Raw genomic sequence first — 20,492 nt, forward strand, 5'->3', positions numbered from 1 at the left:
ATTTAACAGTATGCATTGTGTGATTCTCTCTCTTAACACAAACATACACACATTTACATATATATACATGTATACACATGCAGTCAGGAAAACCATTTGGAATTACATATCACAAATAATCATTGGGCTTCCTTGGTGGCTTAGATGGAAAAGAATCTGCTTGCAATGCAGGAGACCTGGGTTTGATCCCTAGGTTGGGAAGATCCCCTGGAGAAGGGAATGGCAATTCACTCCAGCATTCTTGCCTGGAAAATGCCACAGACAGAGAAGCCTGGGGGGCTAGAGTCCATGGGTTTGCAAAGGGTCATACACGACTAAGCACACACACACATCACAAATCATTATTATGATTAATGTCGAATAATACTATGAAAAATTTCCCCTTCTTTGTTATAGTCATAACCACCAAGACAAAATAATAAGAAGACTTTTACTTTGGAGTGGAGGAAGCAACCTTTTATTAAGAAAAAAAAAAATGAAACCATAATTTCATCAACCAATTATATTAATTTTCTTCATTTTCCCCCATGTGCTAAAAATCAAGTTTTAATTGTAGTGCATATTAAATATTATAGTTTGTCACCTCATAATGCACAGACATTTTCCATGTTGCCAAAATAATTTAATTACTACTAAACATCCCATTGACTTGACACAGTTCAATGCACACGACTGTACCAATGTTATTAAACACTCAGGTTGTTTCCAGTTTTCATTGGAATAAATAATCCTGCTCTAAGAATCTTTGTCTTTTAAAGAATTTTTACATGCAGAGCTGTTTTTTCCTCTCACAATCTTATCTTAGGATAAATTTCCTAAACTGGGCTCGCCGAGAAAAAGGCAATTACTATGCTCATGTATACACTAGACTTTGTTCTTAGGTCATGTGTGTCCTTATGGATTCCTAGAGAGAGATAACTGGGATCAGAAGTCAGAGCTCTGCCAACAACTAGGTGTGTGATCTTAAGCAGCAGCTTTAATCTCTTCGGGTCTTAATTCTTTTAAACTAAAGATTTCAGTAAGATGTCAAAAAAGATTTCTTCCATTTATGAAATTTTTTGTGGTTTTCCAATACTGCAAAAATTCAAAAGACCAGATGTAAAGTCCAAAGAAAGTTCCAAGGTAATGGCTCAAAAATGTTTTAAGGAATGAGAGTAACACTGATGAGCCCTGCAAGGTTTTTTTAAAGGGAATCTACTGATTTGGATGTTTGATTTGAGGCACATTTATTCACAAGGATAAAATCAAGCCCCATTATTTTAGGATGGAAAAGACAGAGAACTAAGAAAAAGAAAGACAGACGAGAGCCTGTCTGACTCAACACGTAATTTAGTTGTCTGTAACATAAGTTCAGCTTACTCTATCATTAGGACCTCCAGGGCATTTCTGGATGGCAGACTACATGCTGGTTAAGGAGATAAAGCTATCTTTCACCACAGGCTGCACCAACTATTTCCACTATTCTTATATACACTGTCCATCTGGGTTTGGCTCCCAAATCTGTCACTGACTGCATGGTTTTAGGCATGTTAACAACTTCTTTCTACTTTAGTTTTCTCCTCTGTATAACAGGGATAATAAATAGTAGCTACTTTATAGGCACCAAATTCTAAAGAGAAAATGAGATCCTGCCTGTTAATTCCTTAGCATAATGCCCAGCAATACAAAGGCCTCAGTAAATGTTATCTACTATTAGCTGAATGTCTAAAATAGTGCAGTCCTCAGTCTTTTTCCTTTCTGACTTGTGATGTGTGGGGAACGCAAAAAGCCCCTCAGCAGGTGAGGGGTGGGTGGATGTTGTACAGAATATCTAAGAAAGGGGGTGGAGGTAGTAGGTGTACTTCAAAAAATCCCAACAAACACCAGCCACCAACCCTCAATAAAAAATGATGTGTAATATGTAATTTCTTCCATAACGATCTTATCTTTGGGCAGACTATGCTGTAAGAATTATTGATAAAACAAAGACTAAAAACCAAAACAAATCCCTCCATAACACTGACTCAGCTGCCTACTCGTTACCTTCGGCCTCCTCCAAGTCTTTTTTATTGGCTAACAGGATCTCATCTCGCTGGTCTGTCAACAGATCGGCCAGGTGATGGATAATCTCTGCTCTCTAGGAAGAAAGGTAAAAGATTAACACAAATAAGAAACATGTTAACTCATGAAGAATGCACATTACACTTTTAGACTTACTCTTCTGAGTGTGCCAGGCCTTGCTCCTAAATCAAATCTCCTTACTTCATTCATTCATTCCCTACCACCACTCCCCTCATTCTTCCTTCCTCTCTCAGTAGTAATCTTTCCACTTTTCTTCCTCTTGTTCCACTCCTGATCATGATGATTAACACACCCTGGCCTTGTGTTTGGGGAGAAGGCATGCATTATTTGGCTCACTGATGAGATGGGCCAGCACTTGGAACCAGCATGATATACACACTGCACTTATTTAACAGCATCAGCTGTATACCTGATTTCCCAGGTTAAGTTTTTGCATCTAGTTCTTCTTTTTGGATAATTATTACTGACAATTAATGTAAAAATCCAGTCCTGAATGCTGGAGGAGACCCCAATCCTTACCCACCTAGATAAGAAGACATAGGAAATCAGACTAGTGATTACTAAAGGAGTAAAAGAAGTGACTAAAGAGAAAGAGAAACTAGGGTCCTCTTGGACTTTCCTTTCTTTACTTGTAGTTATTTCAAATTTTCTTTTCCATTCTCAGGCCAAAGAACTCCTCAGAAGAAACCTATATACATCACTTTCAAATCTAGCCTTAACATCACAACTATCAGGAAGCCAGCCCCCGCTTCCACCCGACTTTCTCATATTTTATTGCATCTGCTACTTCAACTGACTGAATCACTGTGGACAGGGCAGGGCTAAGCTATGGAGCAGACTGAAGCTTCCATCTTGTAGGTAAGCTACGTGATTTGGGTGAGTTGGAATAAGTTACTTTCCTACATTTCCCTGCCCAGTATGTGGCAGGATTAGGGAGCCTCTCTAGTCTCATGATTTTCATGATACTTTTGATCAAAACATCATAATTATGCCAAGCTACCTCAGGCTTCAGCCTATAAAAGACAGAGGAGAAAATGAAATCGAGAAAAAGGGGAAAACAAATCTGAATCACACTTATTACCCAGATTTAAGTCTATGGGACCTGAGGAATAGATGGAGAAACAGCAGGCTTGACTGTGCACGAAACCTCACAGCATGACTTGCTCTGAAAACCAACAGAACTATCAGCAAAGATTATTACCTGCTCAGGTTCCAAAGTGGCCAACATCCTTCCTCCTGATCGAGCCATTTCTCCCTGCTGCTCCACAGTAGGGCCTGCAAAAACATGTGCAGACATCAGCTCATGGTCATGATATGCTTGCTTCACATCCAGAGATCATTCTGACCAATAAACTGGCAGATGAGCATACCAGATTAACTTAGGCAGAAACACAAGAACCTGTCTGCACACAATATGATTTACATCTTTTGGAGTTCTCAGTTCCACTTTGGCTTAAATTTTCTCATGTGTTTGCACTGCTGAATGTAGATTCTATGACAATGCTGACCTTCTGAATATCTGAGAGCACATACACCATTTCTTATGCATCTTTCCATCTCTAATGTTCCCTAGCACCTGGCATCCAGCGCGGGCCTAGCAAATGTTTCTTGAGAAAATGGATACTTATATTCTTTAACTTGATGATTTTAGCAGGTTAGTCAGGTTAGATAAGTTTTACAAAAACATAGGAGAATCCAATTTTGCAAGCAGCATTCAAAACTACACCATATTTCATACTATTAGCACATCAATTTTGTGAGCCCTCCTCCTAGAAGAGCTCTGTCTTCAGCCCCATCTAGGCCATGGAGGCACTAGCTATCATCCACAGACCACGGGACACTATGCAGAACTACTTACCTGCAGGTTTTACTTCGGAAAAGAAGGTGCCAACTTTCTTTCCCTCCACAATGTCTGTGATGACATGCCCGGACACCTTGGGGTGGGTCCCATTGGCAATGACCACAGAAGTACCACCTTGTAAAGCCCAGAGAGCCGCTTTCACCTAATGGGAGAAGTTAGATCCATGGATGAGATTCAGACCTTTATTTATTTAAATTTTTTTTTACCAGGAAGTATAGAAACAGATTTTTATTCCAAATCATATCTAGAAATTTTACTAATGTTTAAAAGGAACAATTAAAATGATAATAATATATCCAAATGGCATTTATTCATTACTGACTATGAAATTCTGGTTAGGTACAAGAATAACATACATGTTGATACAACCATTAATCACACAGGTTCAGGGATATCTGAAAACGGCATTCACTTAAGTAGTCAATACTTTGTGATACAGACCTTTGCAGGGTCTAGACCCCTGCACTTTAAACATGTAAAAACAAAGAAAATACAATGTGATACTAAGGAATTTAAGTATCTTCTAGGAAGGTTTTCAAGGAGCTCAGAAGCTCTGAAGACACACTCAGCCCATGTGTTTGTCTCAGCCCAATCCTGGCACGCGTTGTCTAAAGAGGAACCAATCTGCTTTTTGTGCTCAGTGTGTTCTCCAAGACATTGGTACTGAGACACATGACTTCTACATTTGACCTGTCGTGCCTCAACTCAAGTGTCCAGCTTGCTGCTTGACCAGAATATGATCGAGTACTCTGAGCTACATACATGGGGTTGTGGTCTTCACTTCTGCCATTGCTACAAATGATGCTGTACCTGAAGGGTATAACTTCTTAGAAAAATTAATGGGAGAGAAGAATTTTGTAAAAGACTTTATCAGAAAATATTTGAGCTCTAATAAAAACACTTAAGAGGATTTATGAATTATAAAAAATACACACTCTGTTCTTTAAGAGGTTACAATATGAACACATTCTTTATACATCACTAATACATACACAGAAAGACATGACTAAATACACGTACACAATATTCATTAAACCTTTATTTAAATATGCATCTTTGTATATATACATCAGCCCTCAAACAATTACAAAAGCAAGAAGGAATAAATACTGTTTGGTTTTAAAATTGTTATGGGCAGTAAAGGCAACAGAGTCCTACCTTGGCTTCCATGCCACCCATTCCAACTCTGGACTTGGTTCCAAATGTCACAGACTGCTGATCACCAGGATAAAATATATCAATGAGCTTTGCATCATCTGACCCTGGGGGGCTGTCAAAGAGACCTAAAAAGTAAATAAGCGTCAGTAATACTGTTAGCAGAAGTGAGCAACTCACAAGAGAGACCTTCCCGGGGACCTGCCAACCACTCTGTACTCGACTCATCCAGGTAAATTCTGCTATTTGGCCAGCTCTGATGAGAAAAGAGGTTAAGAGGTCCATGGAGCCTACCCACACTGGAAATCAGCTCCAGGAGGATGTATCTTACATACTTTTATTAACTTTGCCTGGTAAATGAATATTTGCCAGCATCAGAGCACGGCCATATCCCTGGCACAAAATTTACTGGTCCTGCCTATAGTCTACAGTGAAGCTGTCCTCGCCTTTGCCATTGCTACTTATGATACTGAACCTTAAGGATGCAACTGAAAAAGGTGAGTGGCTTTTGCACAAGCAGTGCAGCAGCTGGATACTGTTTAATGTGACTATTTCCAAGGGAATGAAATAGAGAGGCTTTCATTCACTCTCAGAGTACCCTTTCAAAAAGTCACACTGCACTCCCCACATTACGGGTAAGCCTGTGAAGGTCAGGCTGAGTTAGCAGAAGAGCGCAGATCTGTCACCACAAAGCCAACGTCCTCTTTAAAACTGAGGAGACTGACATAAAATGAGAGTTACACAAAATGTTATATGCATACCATCCAAGATTAAAAATCTTCACAATTTCACTTTGAAAAAAAGTGTATCTGAGCCTTGAAAGGCGAGGTCTAAGGGGAACACAGGCAGAGGGAACTGCTAGTAGTCAGGGGCTGGCTGAAGGACATTTAGGCAGTGATGTTTCTGGTTTCAAGTTACTGCTTTTCTTGTGCTAAAATACACCTCTGTGCTCCAAATCTTTACTACAATCAGGCCATACGCATCCTCTCTAAGAGAGTAAGGGAATCAGAGTGGTGAGAATGGTCAGTGTCCAGGGCACAACAAAGCAGTGCAAACCATGAGCAGCAATTACACAGAGAAAGAGAAATAACCTCTCATAACCCCTGTCTGCCTCAACCCAGCAGCTCACAGCTCTGGGGGTTCAGGGCTGGGTTCTTCTCAGAAGGCATTATGCTATGGGATCATAAACAGTATTTGACAATTTAAGCCAAACCTCCAGACACCTCGAGTTCCTAGCATTATGATATTTCACCTACTTTTCTTTTTCATTATAGCAGCCTCTCAAACCCACTAAGAGTGTACTTAAAATTCTGGCCTCTTTCTAAAAATCAATATTCAGTGGATAACTAATCAGAGTTAAGAGCACAAGCCTGCCAATGGCCAGTTTTGGTGTTTGAGGCTACATTAAAACTAAGGTATACTAAAGTCTAGTTCAAACTGGGTTTTATTTTTATTATTATTTTTTAAAAATAAATTTATTTATTTATTTCTGGCTATGCTAGGTCTTCGTTGATACATGCTGGCTATCTCTAAACGGGTAACAAATCCTGCCATATTAACCTGCCATGGGTGTGGGGCAGGGAACTAAATAGGTTTTTTCCTATCTTGCTGAGAATGTAATGAGGGACTTTTGAGATCCTGAGGTTTGGCCCACTTTAGATACCTCTACCATCTTCTCAGACATTCTAGAATGTGAAGTCACGTGGGCCTTAGAAAGCATCACTACAAACAAAGCTACTGGAGGTGATGGAATTCCAGTTGAGCTATCTCAAATCCTGAAAGATGATTCTGTGAAGGTGACGCACTCAATATGCCAGCAGATACGGAAAACTCAGCAGTGGCCACAGGACTGGAAAAGGTCAGTTTTCATTCCAATCCCAAAGAAAGGCAATGCCAAAGAATGCTCAAACTACCGCACAATTGCACTCATCTCACACGCCAGTAAATTAATGTTCAAAATTCTCCAAGCCAGGCTTCAGCAATACGTGAACCGTGAACTCCCAGATGTTCAAGCTGGTTTTAGAAAAGGCAGAGGAACCAGAGATCAAATTGCCAACATCTGCTGGATCATCAAAAAAGCAAGAGCATTCCAGAAAAATATCTTACTTCTGTTTTATTGACTATGCCAAAGCCTTTGTGTGGATCACAACAAACTGTGGAAAATTCTGAAAGAGATGGGAATACAGACCACCTGACCTGCCTCTTGAGAAGCCTATATGCAGGTCAGGAAGCAACAGTTAGAACTGGACATGGAACAACAGACTGGTTCCAAATAGGAAAAGGAGTACATCAAGGCTGTATATTGTCACCCTGCTTATTTAACTTATATGCAGAGTACATCATGAGAAACACTGGGCTGAAAGAAGCACAAGCTGGAATCACGACTGCCGGCAGAAATATCAATAACCTCAGATATGCAGATGACACCACCCTTATGGCAGAAAGTGAAAAGGAACTAAAAGCCTCTTGATGAAAGTGAAAGTGGAGAGTGAAAAAGTTAGTTTAAAGTTCAACATTCAGAAAACTAAGATCATGGCATCCGGTCCCATCACTTCATGGCAAATAGATGGAGAAACAGTGGAAACAGTGTCAGACTTTATTTTTTGGGGCTCCAAAATCACTGCAGATGGTGACTGTAGCCATGAAATTAAAAGACGCTTACTCTTTAGAAGGAAAGTTATGACCAACCTAGATAGTATATTGAAAAGCAGAGATATTACTTTGCCAACAAAGGTCTGTCTAGTCAAGGCTACGGTTTTTCCAGTAGTCATGTATGGATATGAGAGTTGGACTGTGAAGAAAGCTGAGCGCTGAAGAATTGATGCTTTTGAACTGTGGTGTTGGAGAAGACTCTTGAGAGTCCCTTGGACTGCAAGATCGAACCAGTCCATTTGAGAGGAGACCAGTCCTGGGTGTTCATTGGAAGGACTAATGCTAAAGTTGAAATTCCAATACTTTGGCCACCTCATGCAAAGAGTTGACTTATTGGAAAAGGCTCTGATGCTGGGAGGGATTAGGGGCAGGAAGAGAAGGGGACGACAGAGGATGAGATGGCTGGATAGCATCACCGACTTGAAGGACACGAGTTTGAGTGAACTCCGGGAGTTGGTGATGGACAGGGAGGCCTGGCGTGCTGCAATTCATGGGGTCGCAAAGAATCAGACACGACTGAGCGACTGAACTGAACCATATTCTCTATGGATCAAAATGGGAGCAGGTTAAGAAAGTGAACAGAGTGAATGGGAAGCCAGGTTGGAGCTGGGAGGGCCCCTCCATGAAGAGGGGGAATGCAGAGAGGAACAGAGTAACACACAAGAACACAGTGGTCACACAGCCTGGAATTTCCATAGTGGAGCCAATTTAAAATAATGTATCTCATGATTTACATTAAAAACTAAAAGTGATCAAGACCACAAGGCGGTATCACTTCACACCCACCAGCATGGCTATAATCAAAATGGCAGATACCAGGAAGGAAGGGCTGGTGAGGATGGGAGAACCCTCATACACTGCTGGGAAAATGTAAAATGGCGCAGCTGCTCAGGAAACAAGCCTGGTACTTCTTCAAAAGGCTGAACAAATGATCCAGCAATTCTACCCCTAAGTAAAATAAAAAGTATGTTCACACCAAAACTTGTGCACAAATGTTCACAGAATCAGTAGTTATAATAGCTTAAATGTCTACCATCCTGACAACTAGGTAAATAAAACTTACAAATAAGTAGTGTATCTACATAGCGGAATATTATTTGGCAATAAAAATAAATGAAGTATTAATATGTGCTATAACATCAATGAACCTTGAGAACATTAAACCAGTCATGAAGGATCACACACACATTCTGTATGATCACACTTATGTCTAGAATAGGCAAATCAATAGACAGAGGGGGGACTTCCCTGGCGGTCCAACCGATAAAACTCTGCGCTCCCAATGCAGTGGGCCCAGGTTCAATCCTTGATTGGGGAACGAAGATCCCATATGCCACAACTAAACCACACATCTTAACTACTGAGCCTGCGTAATATAGGCCCAGGCAGCACAACTAGAGAAGCCCACGTGCCTCAGTGAAGACCCAGAGCAGTAAAAAAAAAAACAAAAAAACAGAAACAGAAGGTAGACTCGAGGTTGCCAAGGGCTGAGGGTTTCGAAGGATGTGAGGAGTGACTGCTAAAGGGTTCGGCTTTCTTGTTGGGGTGATTAAAAACGTTCTAAGTTGTGGGGAGGGTTGAACAACTGTATGAATATACTAAAAATCATTGAACTGTAAATTTTAAAAGGTAAATTATATATGTTTTGTGAATTAAAGTGCCTGGAAATGACAACATTTCACAGCATTCAACTTCATCTCCCCAAGTGCCTCCCCTCCACCGTCACCTTTTTTGAATCACAAAACCCTCTTCAGACCATATGGCTCAGAAAATAATGGTCTACAGTGAAAAGATCAGGGGAACTCATGCTCACACATACAGTACTTAAAACAAAGACTGGATATAAAGTAAAGCATTTCTTTGTACCTTCTACATCTGAAAGAACAATTAAGAGGTCAGTCTTCATTTCCACAGCCAGACGGGCAGCCAGGCTATCATTATCTTTAACACTAATAACCTAAAATACAGGTATAAAAAGTTGTGAGTAAGGGACCTATGCAGTTCTAACAGAAGTTCACAGAAGTACTCAGCTAGGCTCTGGCAGGCAAAATGAATGAATCTGGGCATGTGCATGATAGCTCTTAAAGGCCCTTTCAGTCTGCAAAACATCATGCCAACTGGCAACCCCCTCTCCAAACATGCCCCCTTCTCTCCACTGACACACACAAGCCATGCTCACAGCACCACCTTAAATCCATATTGCACCTCACCAGTTGAATGAAACCCCCTGATTTTACAAGAGCTTATGCAGCCTTCCAGGAGGCCAGCTTCTCTCCCATTTCTCCATCTTGTTTATGCCCAATATCTGGTGTTAGTACATGCAGCACAGCATGGCATTAGTGTCTACAGCATGCTAACCCTCATGAATACTTTACCCACATTTACCCCCTGGAGATCACTATTGGGCTCTGCTGGAGGGACAACAGCATCGTTTGTGTTGACAATGGGGACGATGTTCATTCGGAGAAGCTCATGAAGAGTCCCATTGAGGTTCCGGCGCTTCTGTTCATCATGGAAATCCAAATTGGTCACCAAAATCTAAACAGATTAAAGAAATTGAAAATGTGGGAGACAGGAAAATAGGGAACTTCCCAGGAATAGCACTCATACAAAGGATGCTAAGAGTATAGGAGTTAAACTAGGTTTCTTGGATCCTGAAAAGTTCAAAATGGAACACATCTTTGGAGACTTATCTAATTCTTCTAGAGATGAGAGAAAAGAATCACCTGGAAGATTTTAGGATGCTCAAGCCATCTTGCAAAAACACTTTAATCCTTAGCTATTAAATCTCATCCATTTACAAAATTAAGAAAATGAATGTACCTACTTTAGAGGGATCTGGGGACAGTAATAACTGCCATTTCTAAATAATCTTTGCATCCCAGCATTTGATTCAAAGTCTGGCCATACACACAGTAGGTGCTGAAACATGTGAGTGAGTGAATGAACCGTTACTCTGCCTTGAACATGTACTGAATGAAATGGAACAGGGCCGTACTGTCCCTATTTTTGCTCTGTGGCTGACCACTGCCGGAGTTAGCAAAGACTGTATCTGAACAAGTAGGATGAGTCTGAGAGGCTTATGGAGATGAGTCTTTACACAAACTGAAAGAAGGGCTCAGCATAACTAGTTCAGGGACAGATTTACTCAAGCTGCTCAAAGGCAAGAGTGGAGAGCTGGGTGTGGGGGCTGGCTAACAGCTCCCCCTTGCTGGAATCAGAATATTAGGCAATGTTTAGCAGGAGAGACAGAGAGGGTGATGGCATCCCACTCCAGTACTCTTGCCTGGAAAATCCCATCGACGGAGGAGCCTGGTAGCCTCCAGTCCATGGGGTCACGAAGAGTCGGACACGACTGAGCAACCTCACTTTCATGCATTGGAGAAGGAAATGGCAACCCACTCCAGTGTTCTTGCCTGGAGAATCCCAGGGACGGCAGAGCCTGGTGGGCTGCCGTCTATGGGGTCGCACAGAGTCGAACACAACTGCAGCGACTTAGCAGCAGCAGCAGCAGCAGGAGAGAAAGATAAACGGGTGTGACAGCAGGAAACAAAATGGTCACAAACTCCTAAGCTCATGAATTAAATGTTTCAATGAAATCCCTCTGATGTTCATGGAAGAAGGCTCCTGTGATACAGGACAGAGCTGAGGTAGGAAAAGCTAGAGGCAAACGGTCAATAAGGAAGGTACTGAAAGAGTACAAGTGGGAATGGTTAAGTCCTGAACTAGGGTCTGCTATGGTAACTGAGAAGATAACAGCAGCCTTAATGATATGTGATATTTGGGCGATGAAGACAAAAATGGTAACATCACCAAGGGAAGTAATTTACTCACTCATCTGATAAACTGTTTGTGTACCTCTGAAATGCCAGACCCTGTACTAGCTGTTGGGATGGAGAATAAATATGCTGATGATTTGGGGAAGATGGAATAGGTTAGATCATGAATGTCTTTTCAGAAAGTTTAGTCCTGTAGGAAACAGGTCTGGGTCAAAGGTGAACATACAGATTCTGGTCCTGGTGGTGGAAGGTCAAACAATAAAAGTAAACACATGTGTAAATAGGAGAGGCAAGCAGGAGGTATAAAGGTCCAGTGAAAATATCTGTTGCTCAAACAGTTTAGCAAATAAGAGATGAAGACAAGAAAAGTATCAGAGAGAAAAGTATGTGTTTGGACAAAGTCAATCTGTTAGGATGAAAATCAGGTTCATTTCTATGAAGAAAAAATAGCTGCTGTTCTTGTTTAAGTCTTTAACCTGACAACTCATGCGAAACTTTCAAACGCCCCCAGTAATGGTCTTAAGAACAGGATTACTAAAGAAAACAAGGAACCATGGGATAAGGTGCAAAGAGCAAAGATTTCCTATAGATCAGATCTTGGGCAAGGCAAAGGTGTTGGGAGTGAAGGGGCCCCTAGATGAAGGCAAACAAAAGCTAAGTTCCTAGACTTTACTTTCCTCACCTGGTTCCAGGCACTTAAAAAAAAAAAGAAAATTAAGACTGAAACTGTCATTGGACTATGGAGGAAAAAAGAACTGATAATAAGAGGTGCCCAAAATTGAGATTTCCACTGCATTTATGTGACTGAAAAAAAATCTGAGACTTCAGAGTGGGGTCCCAGACACAAGCAAAAGTGAACAAGTCCATGCTCTTCTGTTTCAGCTCCCTTACTCAATGACACTCTGAACATCATTGTGGATAACAACTGGGAAAATGATGGAAAAACAGAAAAAGTGATAGGAAATGCAAGAGCCAAACCTGAAAGGATATATAATAACATCATCTGTATATAAAAACATCTGTGTAAATGATAGGATCAGAGGCAGCAAATCTGAAAATAACTTGGGAAGTTAGGTTTTTTTTGTTGTTGTTGTTTGGTGATATTTAAATATTTCTATTCGGTGTACAGCTGTATAGTTGATTAAAAAATACAACTGACAAGAATTCTGTAAATTAAGATAAAAATGAAATAATGTAGAAAGAAGATTCTAGAACATTCAGGCGGTAACCTCATGTTCCATGAGGACTGGAACATGGCTGATTTGTTTGCTGCAGTATCCCCGATGTCTAACAGACTCCTCAGTACAAAATGGTGCACAATAAACATTTGCTAAATGAATTAAAAACCAACGAACCAACAGCATTATCCTTCAGTGATTAGTAGATATGTATTATATAAGGCAACCAGATGCAAAGAGAAACAAGCCACCCAAAGTCGAAGAAGTCAATGAAATAAAGACATCTAACCTATCTTCAGAGGAAGTATCGGTTCTTGGAGCAGTCCTAAGAGTTACAAGTATAGCAACAAGAGCTAACATTACTGAGAAAAGTATGTGTTGTACCAAACACATTAAATGCTTTTAATAAATTTTCTCATTGAGCCCTCCTGAAAACCCTCTGCAAGGGGCACTGATGACATCCTCATTTTTCAATTCGGAAACTGAGGCACAAAAAGGCTAAAGACTTTCTCCAGATCTTCCATCTAGCAAGTGTTGAAGCTGAGACTGTATCCTGTCAGTCTGGCTCCAGAGTCTGGCTGGCAATCACCTTATTCCACAGGAATCATCCTCACAGGTCCCATCCCCTTGCAAAGGTCAGTCTCTCACCTGGGCAGCACAGATGCTGTACTGGGTAAACATGGCTTCATACAAGGCCATCAGGCCACTCTGTCCAGCAGCTGCACAGGCTCGGGCTTCTAAGACTGGAATCGCCTGTAACATGCCAACAGACAAGGTGTGGTTGGGAGGGTGGGGAAGAGGCCTAAGGGACCCTGTTATAGGGGGTGGGGAAGCCACACTCACCATCTCTTTCAGGTGGTTCTGCCCTGAGTGTAGGGCCTGCCTTACGCTCTGAGACAGAAGGATTTCATGGCGCAAGCGTTGCTTCCCAAAGGCTACAGCTCCACTTGTCACCAGCATCATCTCTCGGCCTTGATTCTGCAGCACTGACACCTGACGATGACAAAGGAAAAGGCACAAGTCCCTGTAATATCTCTTTCCTCTCATCACAAGAGATTCAGGCAGGGTAGACTAATGAGTGGATCCCAAGTGCCGGCTTATAGATCAGCACTGGGCTGGCTCTGGAAGAAATCTCCCAGGTTGTGTGATAAAAATACAGAGTTCTACACATTTCCTCAAATCTGATAAGTAGATGGCAGACAGAAATGACAAGCTTTAATAACGGGATTCTGGTATGCATCCAGGTTTGGTACCGACAGGACTTGAAGAAACATAGAAGAGTCTATAATGTGGAAGGCCTAGCTGTTTGAGGAAATGAAGCCCAGAACACAAGTTTGGAGCCAGGAAATGCAACATAAACTTGGCAGATGGCTTCTCAAATTCTAAGGCATGCCCTGGGGAGATGGCACGTCTGACTCTCGTGGGCTGCCTCTGGCTAGACCAGGGACAGATGCTGCTGCTCTTCTGCGCGGTCTGCCTGAAACAGTGCTGGTTACTTTGTTTCCCACCTAGGAGGGATCCACATGAGAGAATCAAAGAGTCGATATTCCTAACCTGTCCATTCCTCCTGATGCTTGAACACTAAAACCTGAATCAGGAACTTATGAGACAGCTACGATAAATCATAATCTAAAAAATTTATTTCTTACACAACATAGTAAATCAACTGTACTTTAATAAATTTTTTTGAAATGAGAAAAAACTTTTTATCATAGAAAATTTCATACTTAGGCAAAGTGGTAAGAATTAAATAATAAATTTCTGTGGATTCATGACCCAGTTTCAGCAATTGTCTCTTATGGCCAATTTCTCACTCTCCAATATTCCTTTTATAGCTCCATTGTTATTTTAATATGAATCCCAGACTCCAGACACATTATTTGCTGGTCTGCAAATATTTCTGAAAGTAATTGCTAAAACACAGGGTAAATGCATATATCCACAAAACTAAACTTATTATCTAAAATATTTCAATAATTCTCTAATATCAAATATCCAGTCAGTGTTTTACATTTCCCCACTGTTTTAAGCTTGCTCAAATTGAGATGCAAATTAAGCCCACACACTGCGATTAGTTGAAGGGTCTCTTAATTCATTTTTAATCCATAGGTTTCCCTCTATCATTTTCTTCCCTTGTAATTGTTCGTTAAAGAAACTGGGTTGTCCTTCAAGGTTTCTCAACCTTGACTTTCCTGCTTCTACCCCTGTGATACAGTTTAATGCTGTATTCTCTTTGCTGCAAACTGCTGTTAGGTATGGAGGTTTGATCTTTTTTGTCAAGAATTCTTTACATGTCATGGTGTCCATCAAGGGGATATAGAAGGCCTGCACATCTTTCTGTGATGTTAGTTACTGTTGATGACCATCATCAAGAGTGGTTAATTCATTACGGGCTACACTGATATTCTAATCCACTCATTTCTCCCCTATTTAAAGGCCGGAATACTTCCATAAAGGGAAACTTTCCTTCATCAACTATTTGGCTACCTTGAGGTATGATTTATATGTGAAAGGCAGCACAGATCTGTCTTTCCCTTTATTCACCAGTTTCCTAAATGAGTAGGCTCTCTGGAATCCTTCAAAAGTAACCAATGAATATTTTTTAAAGTATCACTGTCATTCATAGATTTAAATATATTTCACGTGCTTAAATTCAGTGCAATAATTATCGATATTCAGATATTCTCATCTGTGGCCAATGAAATCCACTTTAAGTTGGCTCCTGAGTCTACCTAACGTGATCAGATCCTTGGACAAGACAGTGGACTCCATATGTCAGGACTGCCCTGGCCTAGAAAACTGTTCCTTAAGGTCCATGTGTGTCCCTAGAAGGAGAGCTGGCAATCTAAGCAAACCATTACCAGGTTCTCCCCACTGCATCAAGTTTCTCCTTTGCTCAAAATCTTCAATCTTCCTTTTAGGCACAACCCCAATTTGTCCACCCAGCGTCAAAGCCTTAACGAATGGAATTAGACACATTCTCCCTGAGGAAATCCCCTCCACTGCCTTCAAGCTCAGCTCCCTCCCTGGCCCATCAGCCAAACTCATTCCTGCTTTTGTTTCCTGTCCGGAGACCACTCCTGGAGCCTCCCTGTTCCCAGGACCACCAGGCTACACAATTCTAGGGGCACCATTCACAATGTGCACTTAGCAGCATGGAACACTTCTCTTTGCTGCTTCAAATCCTGTCAGTCACAAAGGCTCACCGTGAGGCTCATCCCTCTGAGGAAGTTCCAGCAGTGACCACACTTTCATCCAACCTTCCCACCTCCAGACCTGTCAGTACCTCTCATTTGGGTTCTCTCATCTGGATATGGTCCGCCTTGAACAATCACCTAATTATTTGGGGAGTCCCAGTTTATTCTGGTTTCCCAAGGGGAGAGACTACAGTTAGAGGCAGCCCTCTATTTACACTGGGACCAAACTCTGTCTCCAGATTGAATTACCAAGAGATTTGTGCAAGGAATCTTGGCTGTGGAAGGCCTCAAAGCAGAAGTAGCCCTTTGATAAACATTTGTTAAACTGAATTGAACTGAGGGATTCAATCTGAAAGGCAGATCTCATGATAAATGTTTAGAACAGAAAACATATGATGAAAATTCCATCAAGTTTCAGCAGTATTCTAATACCCACTTCAGTAAAAATGTTTTTTAAAACTGAAAACATAGCTATGGAAGACAGAGCTGAGTTACAGCTAGGACAGAAAAACTCCAGCTTTATCTCAAGGATATTTGGATGTCTAGGTTTTTGACTCTTGGTCAAGAGTTGACAAACTATGACCTGCAGGTCAACTCTGACCTGCGCCTGTTTTTGGAAACAAAGTTTTATCAGAACACAGCCACACTTGTTGTTCACTTACATACTCTAAGGTTGCTTCTGTGGTACAATGGTATGTGAGTAGTTGAGACGGACACTGAACGGCTTACAGTGAGTAACACATTCAGTACTGGTCTTTTACAGGAAAACTTTGCTGATCCCTGCACTCCCAGAAAAAGATACGGGTAGTGGGATTTGTGATGTGATGTTTAAAGTCCAAAACTCACATGTTGACCCCTTAAGGTCAGTTTCTTTACTGATAAACTATCAGCGGTCAGTCTGGTAAAAAATTCCCACTGAAAATTCTGCTTTGAGGCCTTGCAAAGCCAAGATTCCTTGCACAGATCTCCTGGTGATTCAATCTGGAAACAGTATGTCCTGTGGAGATAAGGACCCTGGGGGGCTTGTGCACAGGATTTCTCTCAGCCCCTCAATGCTTGCTTCCCTTCCCTTCTGTGGCCTTGCATCCCTCTGCCTTTAAATGAAAGTCTTATATGGGTATTCTCTGTGGAGTCTGGTGAGTCTTTTGAAATATTTGAACTTCAGAAATATTTGCAATGACAGCTCCTACTTATTTCAAAATTACTGGGCTAATTTAAAAAGATAAAGCCTAGCAAAAAGTGGGGGGAAGCTCAATATTCACACAAATCCAGAGTTGGATACTCAACTCTGACTACGACTACGACTAACCCTAATTTAAAAACTTTAAAAACACAGAGGGGTGAGCGCCATCCCATCTTCACTTATTAAGCAGCTGAGTGTGAAGCCCAGGCATCGCCAAGCCCCTCGGTGATTTTAATATGCAGCCAGGATTAAGAACTACTGACATACACAGCTCCTTCTCCCCAAGAAGCCTGAGGGATGAACTGCACGAAATCAACTCCGCTCCTTGACATTCCCGCTGCTTGCCCTGGGATGCTGTCTCCTGGTGGCACCTTCTTCAGGAAAGGGAGTTTTCAGATTGGGTTATATCTACTGTAGTCAAATGAGGATTATTTTTATAAGCTAAGAAATCTGAAATGACAGCTTAAAAAATGGACTTTGTTTTAGTTCAGCTGAATTTTCCATCTTGGGAATTACCTGCTCAACAATAGATGCCAGGCGGCCCAGGGCCAGGCCACATTCATCCCCTCGGGTCACCACGGCACTTCCGAGTTTCACCACAATTCTCTTTGCATGCTTCAGCTCACTGCGGTGGGCAAAAGACTTGCCATGTGTACGACTGAGGGGCACAGTGATAAAGGGGATGTTGCTCCAAGAACGGACATGTCTGATGGCTGAGGGCTGAATACGACCTGCAGAATCCAAAGTCAAATGCAAGAAAAAAAGAGAAATACGTGATATAATTTCTCATTGAAAATATGCGTGCAAAATAGTAACCAGTTCAGTCATCAAAAAATAGTTTTACCATTCTCAACTGAAGAAAACCAGTATATCAAAAGCCACATCAAGCATGTTTTAGTCCAATATTGTGTGGAGTTTGTATCCAGTACACATGTACACGCCAATATTGTTTGTCAAGAATTTAAACAATCTTTCCTGAAGACATGTTGGCAAAATGTATTAAAAACCTTAAAAATATTCACATCTTTGATTCAGCAATTTCACGTTCAGGAAATTTATTCTAAGGAACTAATTAGAGATAGAGACAAAGAAATTTATCAGCAGGCTATTCATCAGCATTATTTATAATAGGAAAAATCAGAAGCAGAGTAAATGTTCAAAAACAGGCAGAAAGATTTAACATTTTTAGAATTTTTAATAATATGGGAAAATGGTCATGATATGTTGTTTCACATACATTTTTAAATGCATACAAAAAGGTAAATAAAAATATTAATCTCACTTTATCTCATGATGATATTATGGGTGACTTATTTTTCTTTATTCTTATCTATGTTTTCCAAACTTATGCAGCAAAAATGTATTGCTTTCATAACCAGAAAAATATGTGTGCTTTTAAAGAAACCACACTGCTATAAGTCTGATTAGCTAAGACAATATAAAGTAACTGGTATAAGTAATAAAGAATCATAACTAATCTCCCTCTAAATTTTCTCTCAAATATGGCAGCAAGAATTCAGATGTCTGTAACAAGGATAAAAGAAACTGGATAGCTTTCTGAAGTAATGTTGGAGTCAGATCCTTCTTTGTATCCCTGTGGACATCTGCCCCTAATCAATTCTTTCCTGATGCTTCTTGTAACACTGAACAAGATTTCTAAGACACCAAACAAAAACAAACAAATAAACAACCCCCAAAAGAATCCTCACCACAACAAAAACAAAAAACTTGATTAAAATGCTGAAAATAAGTCACACCTGAACTTCAGGCACTGACCCTCCTTATCACTTCTCGTGAATCCAACTTCCTGCTGACTGCCTTCCCTCACAGAGTTCTCTACATATCACCACAGACCTTAATAAATACTGGAATGAGTTACCACTTTTCAGACTATTCTTCTATAATTCTATTATTACAGAGTAACCTCCTTCACTTGAATCAACTACTCTTACCTCCCTTTATATTTACAGACAGATTTCTCAGAATTTCTCTACCCAGTGCCTCTATCTCCCAACTACTGACTCCTCTAACTGTAACTGAGCATCAGCTGTCTCTGTCTACACTACAAAAATTAGGGTAAAGCAGGCAGATCCCTATCCTCATGGACTGGAAGATCACTGTGTTTCTCTTCCCTCTCTACCTCCTTCACACACAAACATGAGAAAGAACATTTTAAATGAAGTCATGAAGAGTCCTTTCTCTCCTCTCTTAACCATTTCTTTAAGTGACAATGTTTCAGATCTGTGGCGATTAAAGAAAGACAATATGGTCTTTTTTCACAACAGACTTGCAGTCTGGTTTCCAGCAGACAGCTGCACAGTAAGCCCATCAGCTGGGATAGAACTGGAGCTTGACACTCTTGCTGGACCTGTTCCTGGTGAGGACCGGTGTGTTGCGGGGGCTGTTCCCTGGACAGCTTTTTCTTCATCAGGTTGGTCGATATAGGTACCCGGGCCTAGTGTTCAAGGATACTATCCTAAGCCATACACACACCTGAGTCTAAGCATAAAAGCTGTATACCTGATAGTCTTGGCCCCACTGACCTGATGGAGGAAGGGGTGTAGAGGGAGAGACTTACTCTTCTGGCGTTTGGAACTGTGATCGTCAGTGGCTGTATGCAGCGCTCAGAGCTGTACCATGTCGCATGCATCTCTCTTGACAGCTCTCAAGGCCTGGTGGCCACTTTTCTCTCCTGTGCATTGTAGGACATGTCCTGGCCTAGAGAAGTGCTGCGCATGGGTGGGGCAACCTGAGAGGGCACCTCAGGGACACAGGTAGTGGCAAGCAGGTAAGTCCTAGCAAGCCAGGTTAGCATAAATGAAACTCCTGATCCACAGTCTGTATCAGCATGGCTGAGGAGGGTGGCATGGCTTGGTGCCAGGCAGTCAAGGGTCACTCTGGCGACAGGCAACTGGATCACAGCACATCAGGTTTAAGGAAAGGTTCAAGAAGAGGCCACATCTATGAACAAGGTTTTTAGCAAATAAAAGCTTGGTCACATCCAGTGGGCTCCGCACCAAGGAGCATTCTATGGGGCCCAGGGCTTTCCCAGGTTTCCTATTCTGTGACAATGCAGTCACCCTTCTAGATTGATCCCATCTTCCTTGAGGACATTTTTTATGTTCTGCAGTGTATTATACTTTTTGGGGTTCATATGAAGGACTGAGAAGGCCTTGATTAGTTAGCAAAAATCCACAGCTTCTGAATAGGTAATCTCTTCCCATCTTCTAAGGACCTTTAGGCCCCAAAGAAAAGCCATCTACTCCTGTTAAGGATAAAGGGATACCAAGGTACATATGTATACACATGTGCTGGGGGGAGGGGTTGCCCATATTCATCAAAAGTGCCACGAATCACACTTCAAGGGAGAAGCCCTTTAGCTTTTCAGCATCAGAGTCCTAATACTCAGTAATGAGGCTGTGTTTC

At 41.3% G+C, this 20,492-nt stretch overlaps 1 protein-coding gene across 2 annotated transcripts in view; it reads right to left on the reverse strand.

Moving 5' to 3' along the window:
* Positions 1 to 20,492, reverse strand: part of ALDH18A1 (aldehyde dehydrogenase 18 family member A1) — a 40,704-nt gene that overhangs the window by 12,248 nt on the left and 7,964 nt on the right. The window contains exons 3-11 of one of the 2 annotated variants that reach the window (XM_027960486.3): positions 17,583 to 17,797; positions 13,530 to 13,679; positions 13,335 to 13,439; positions 10,115 to 10,267; positions 9,596 to 9,686; positions 5,081 to 5,205; positions 3,920 to 4,064; positions 3,263 to 3,336; positions 2,023 to 2,116 (exon numbers count right to left, since the gene is read on the reverse strand). In XM_027960486.3, the coding sequence (XP_027816287.1) occupies positions 2,023 to 2,116; positions 3,263 to 3,336; positions 3,920 to 4,064; positions 5,081 to 5,205; positions 9,596 to 9,686; positions 10,115 to 10,267; positions 13,335 to 13,439; positions 13,530 to 13,679; positions 17,583 to 17,797 (1,152 nt within the window). Of the gene's footprint in view, positions 1 to 2,022; positions 2,117 to 3,262; positions 3,337 to 3,919; positions 4,065 to 5,080; positions 5,206 to 9,595; positions 9,687 to 10,108; positions 10,268 to 13,334; positions 13,440 to 13,529; positions 13,680 to 17,582; positions 17,798 to 20,492 lie in introns of both variants that reach the window. The other variant, XM_027960485.3, reaches the window with a different exon arrangement.

The sequence above is a fragment of the Ovis aries genome, chromosome 22, assembly GCF_016772045.2.
Source record: "Ovis aries strain OAR_USU_Benz2616 breed Rambouillet chromosome 22, ARS-UI_Ramb_v3.0, whole genome shotgun sequence".
NCBI lineage: Eukaryota > Metazoa > Chordata > Mammalia > Artiodactyla > Bovidae > Ovis > Ovis aries.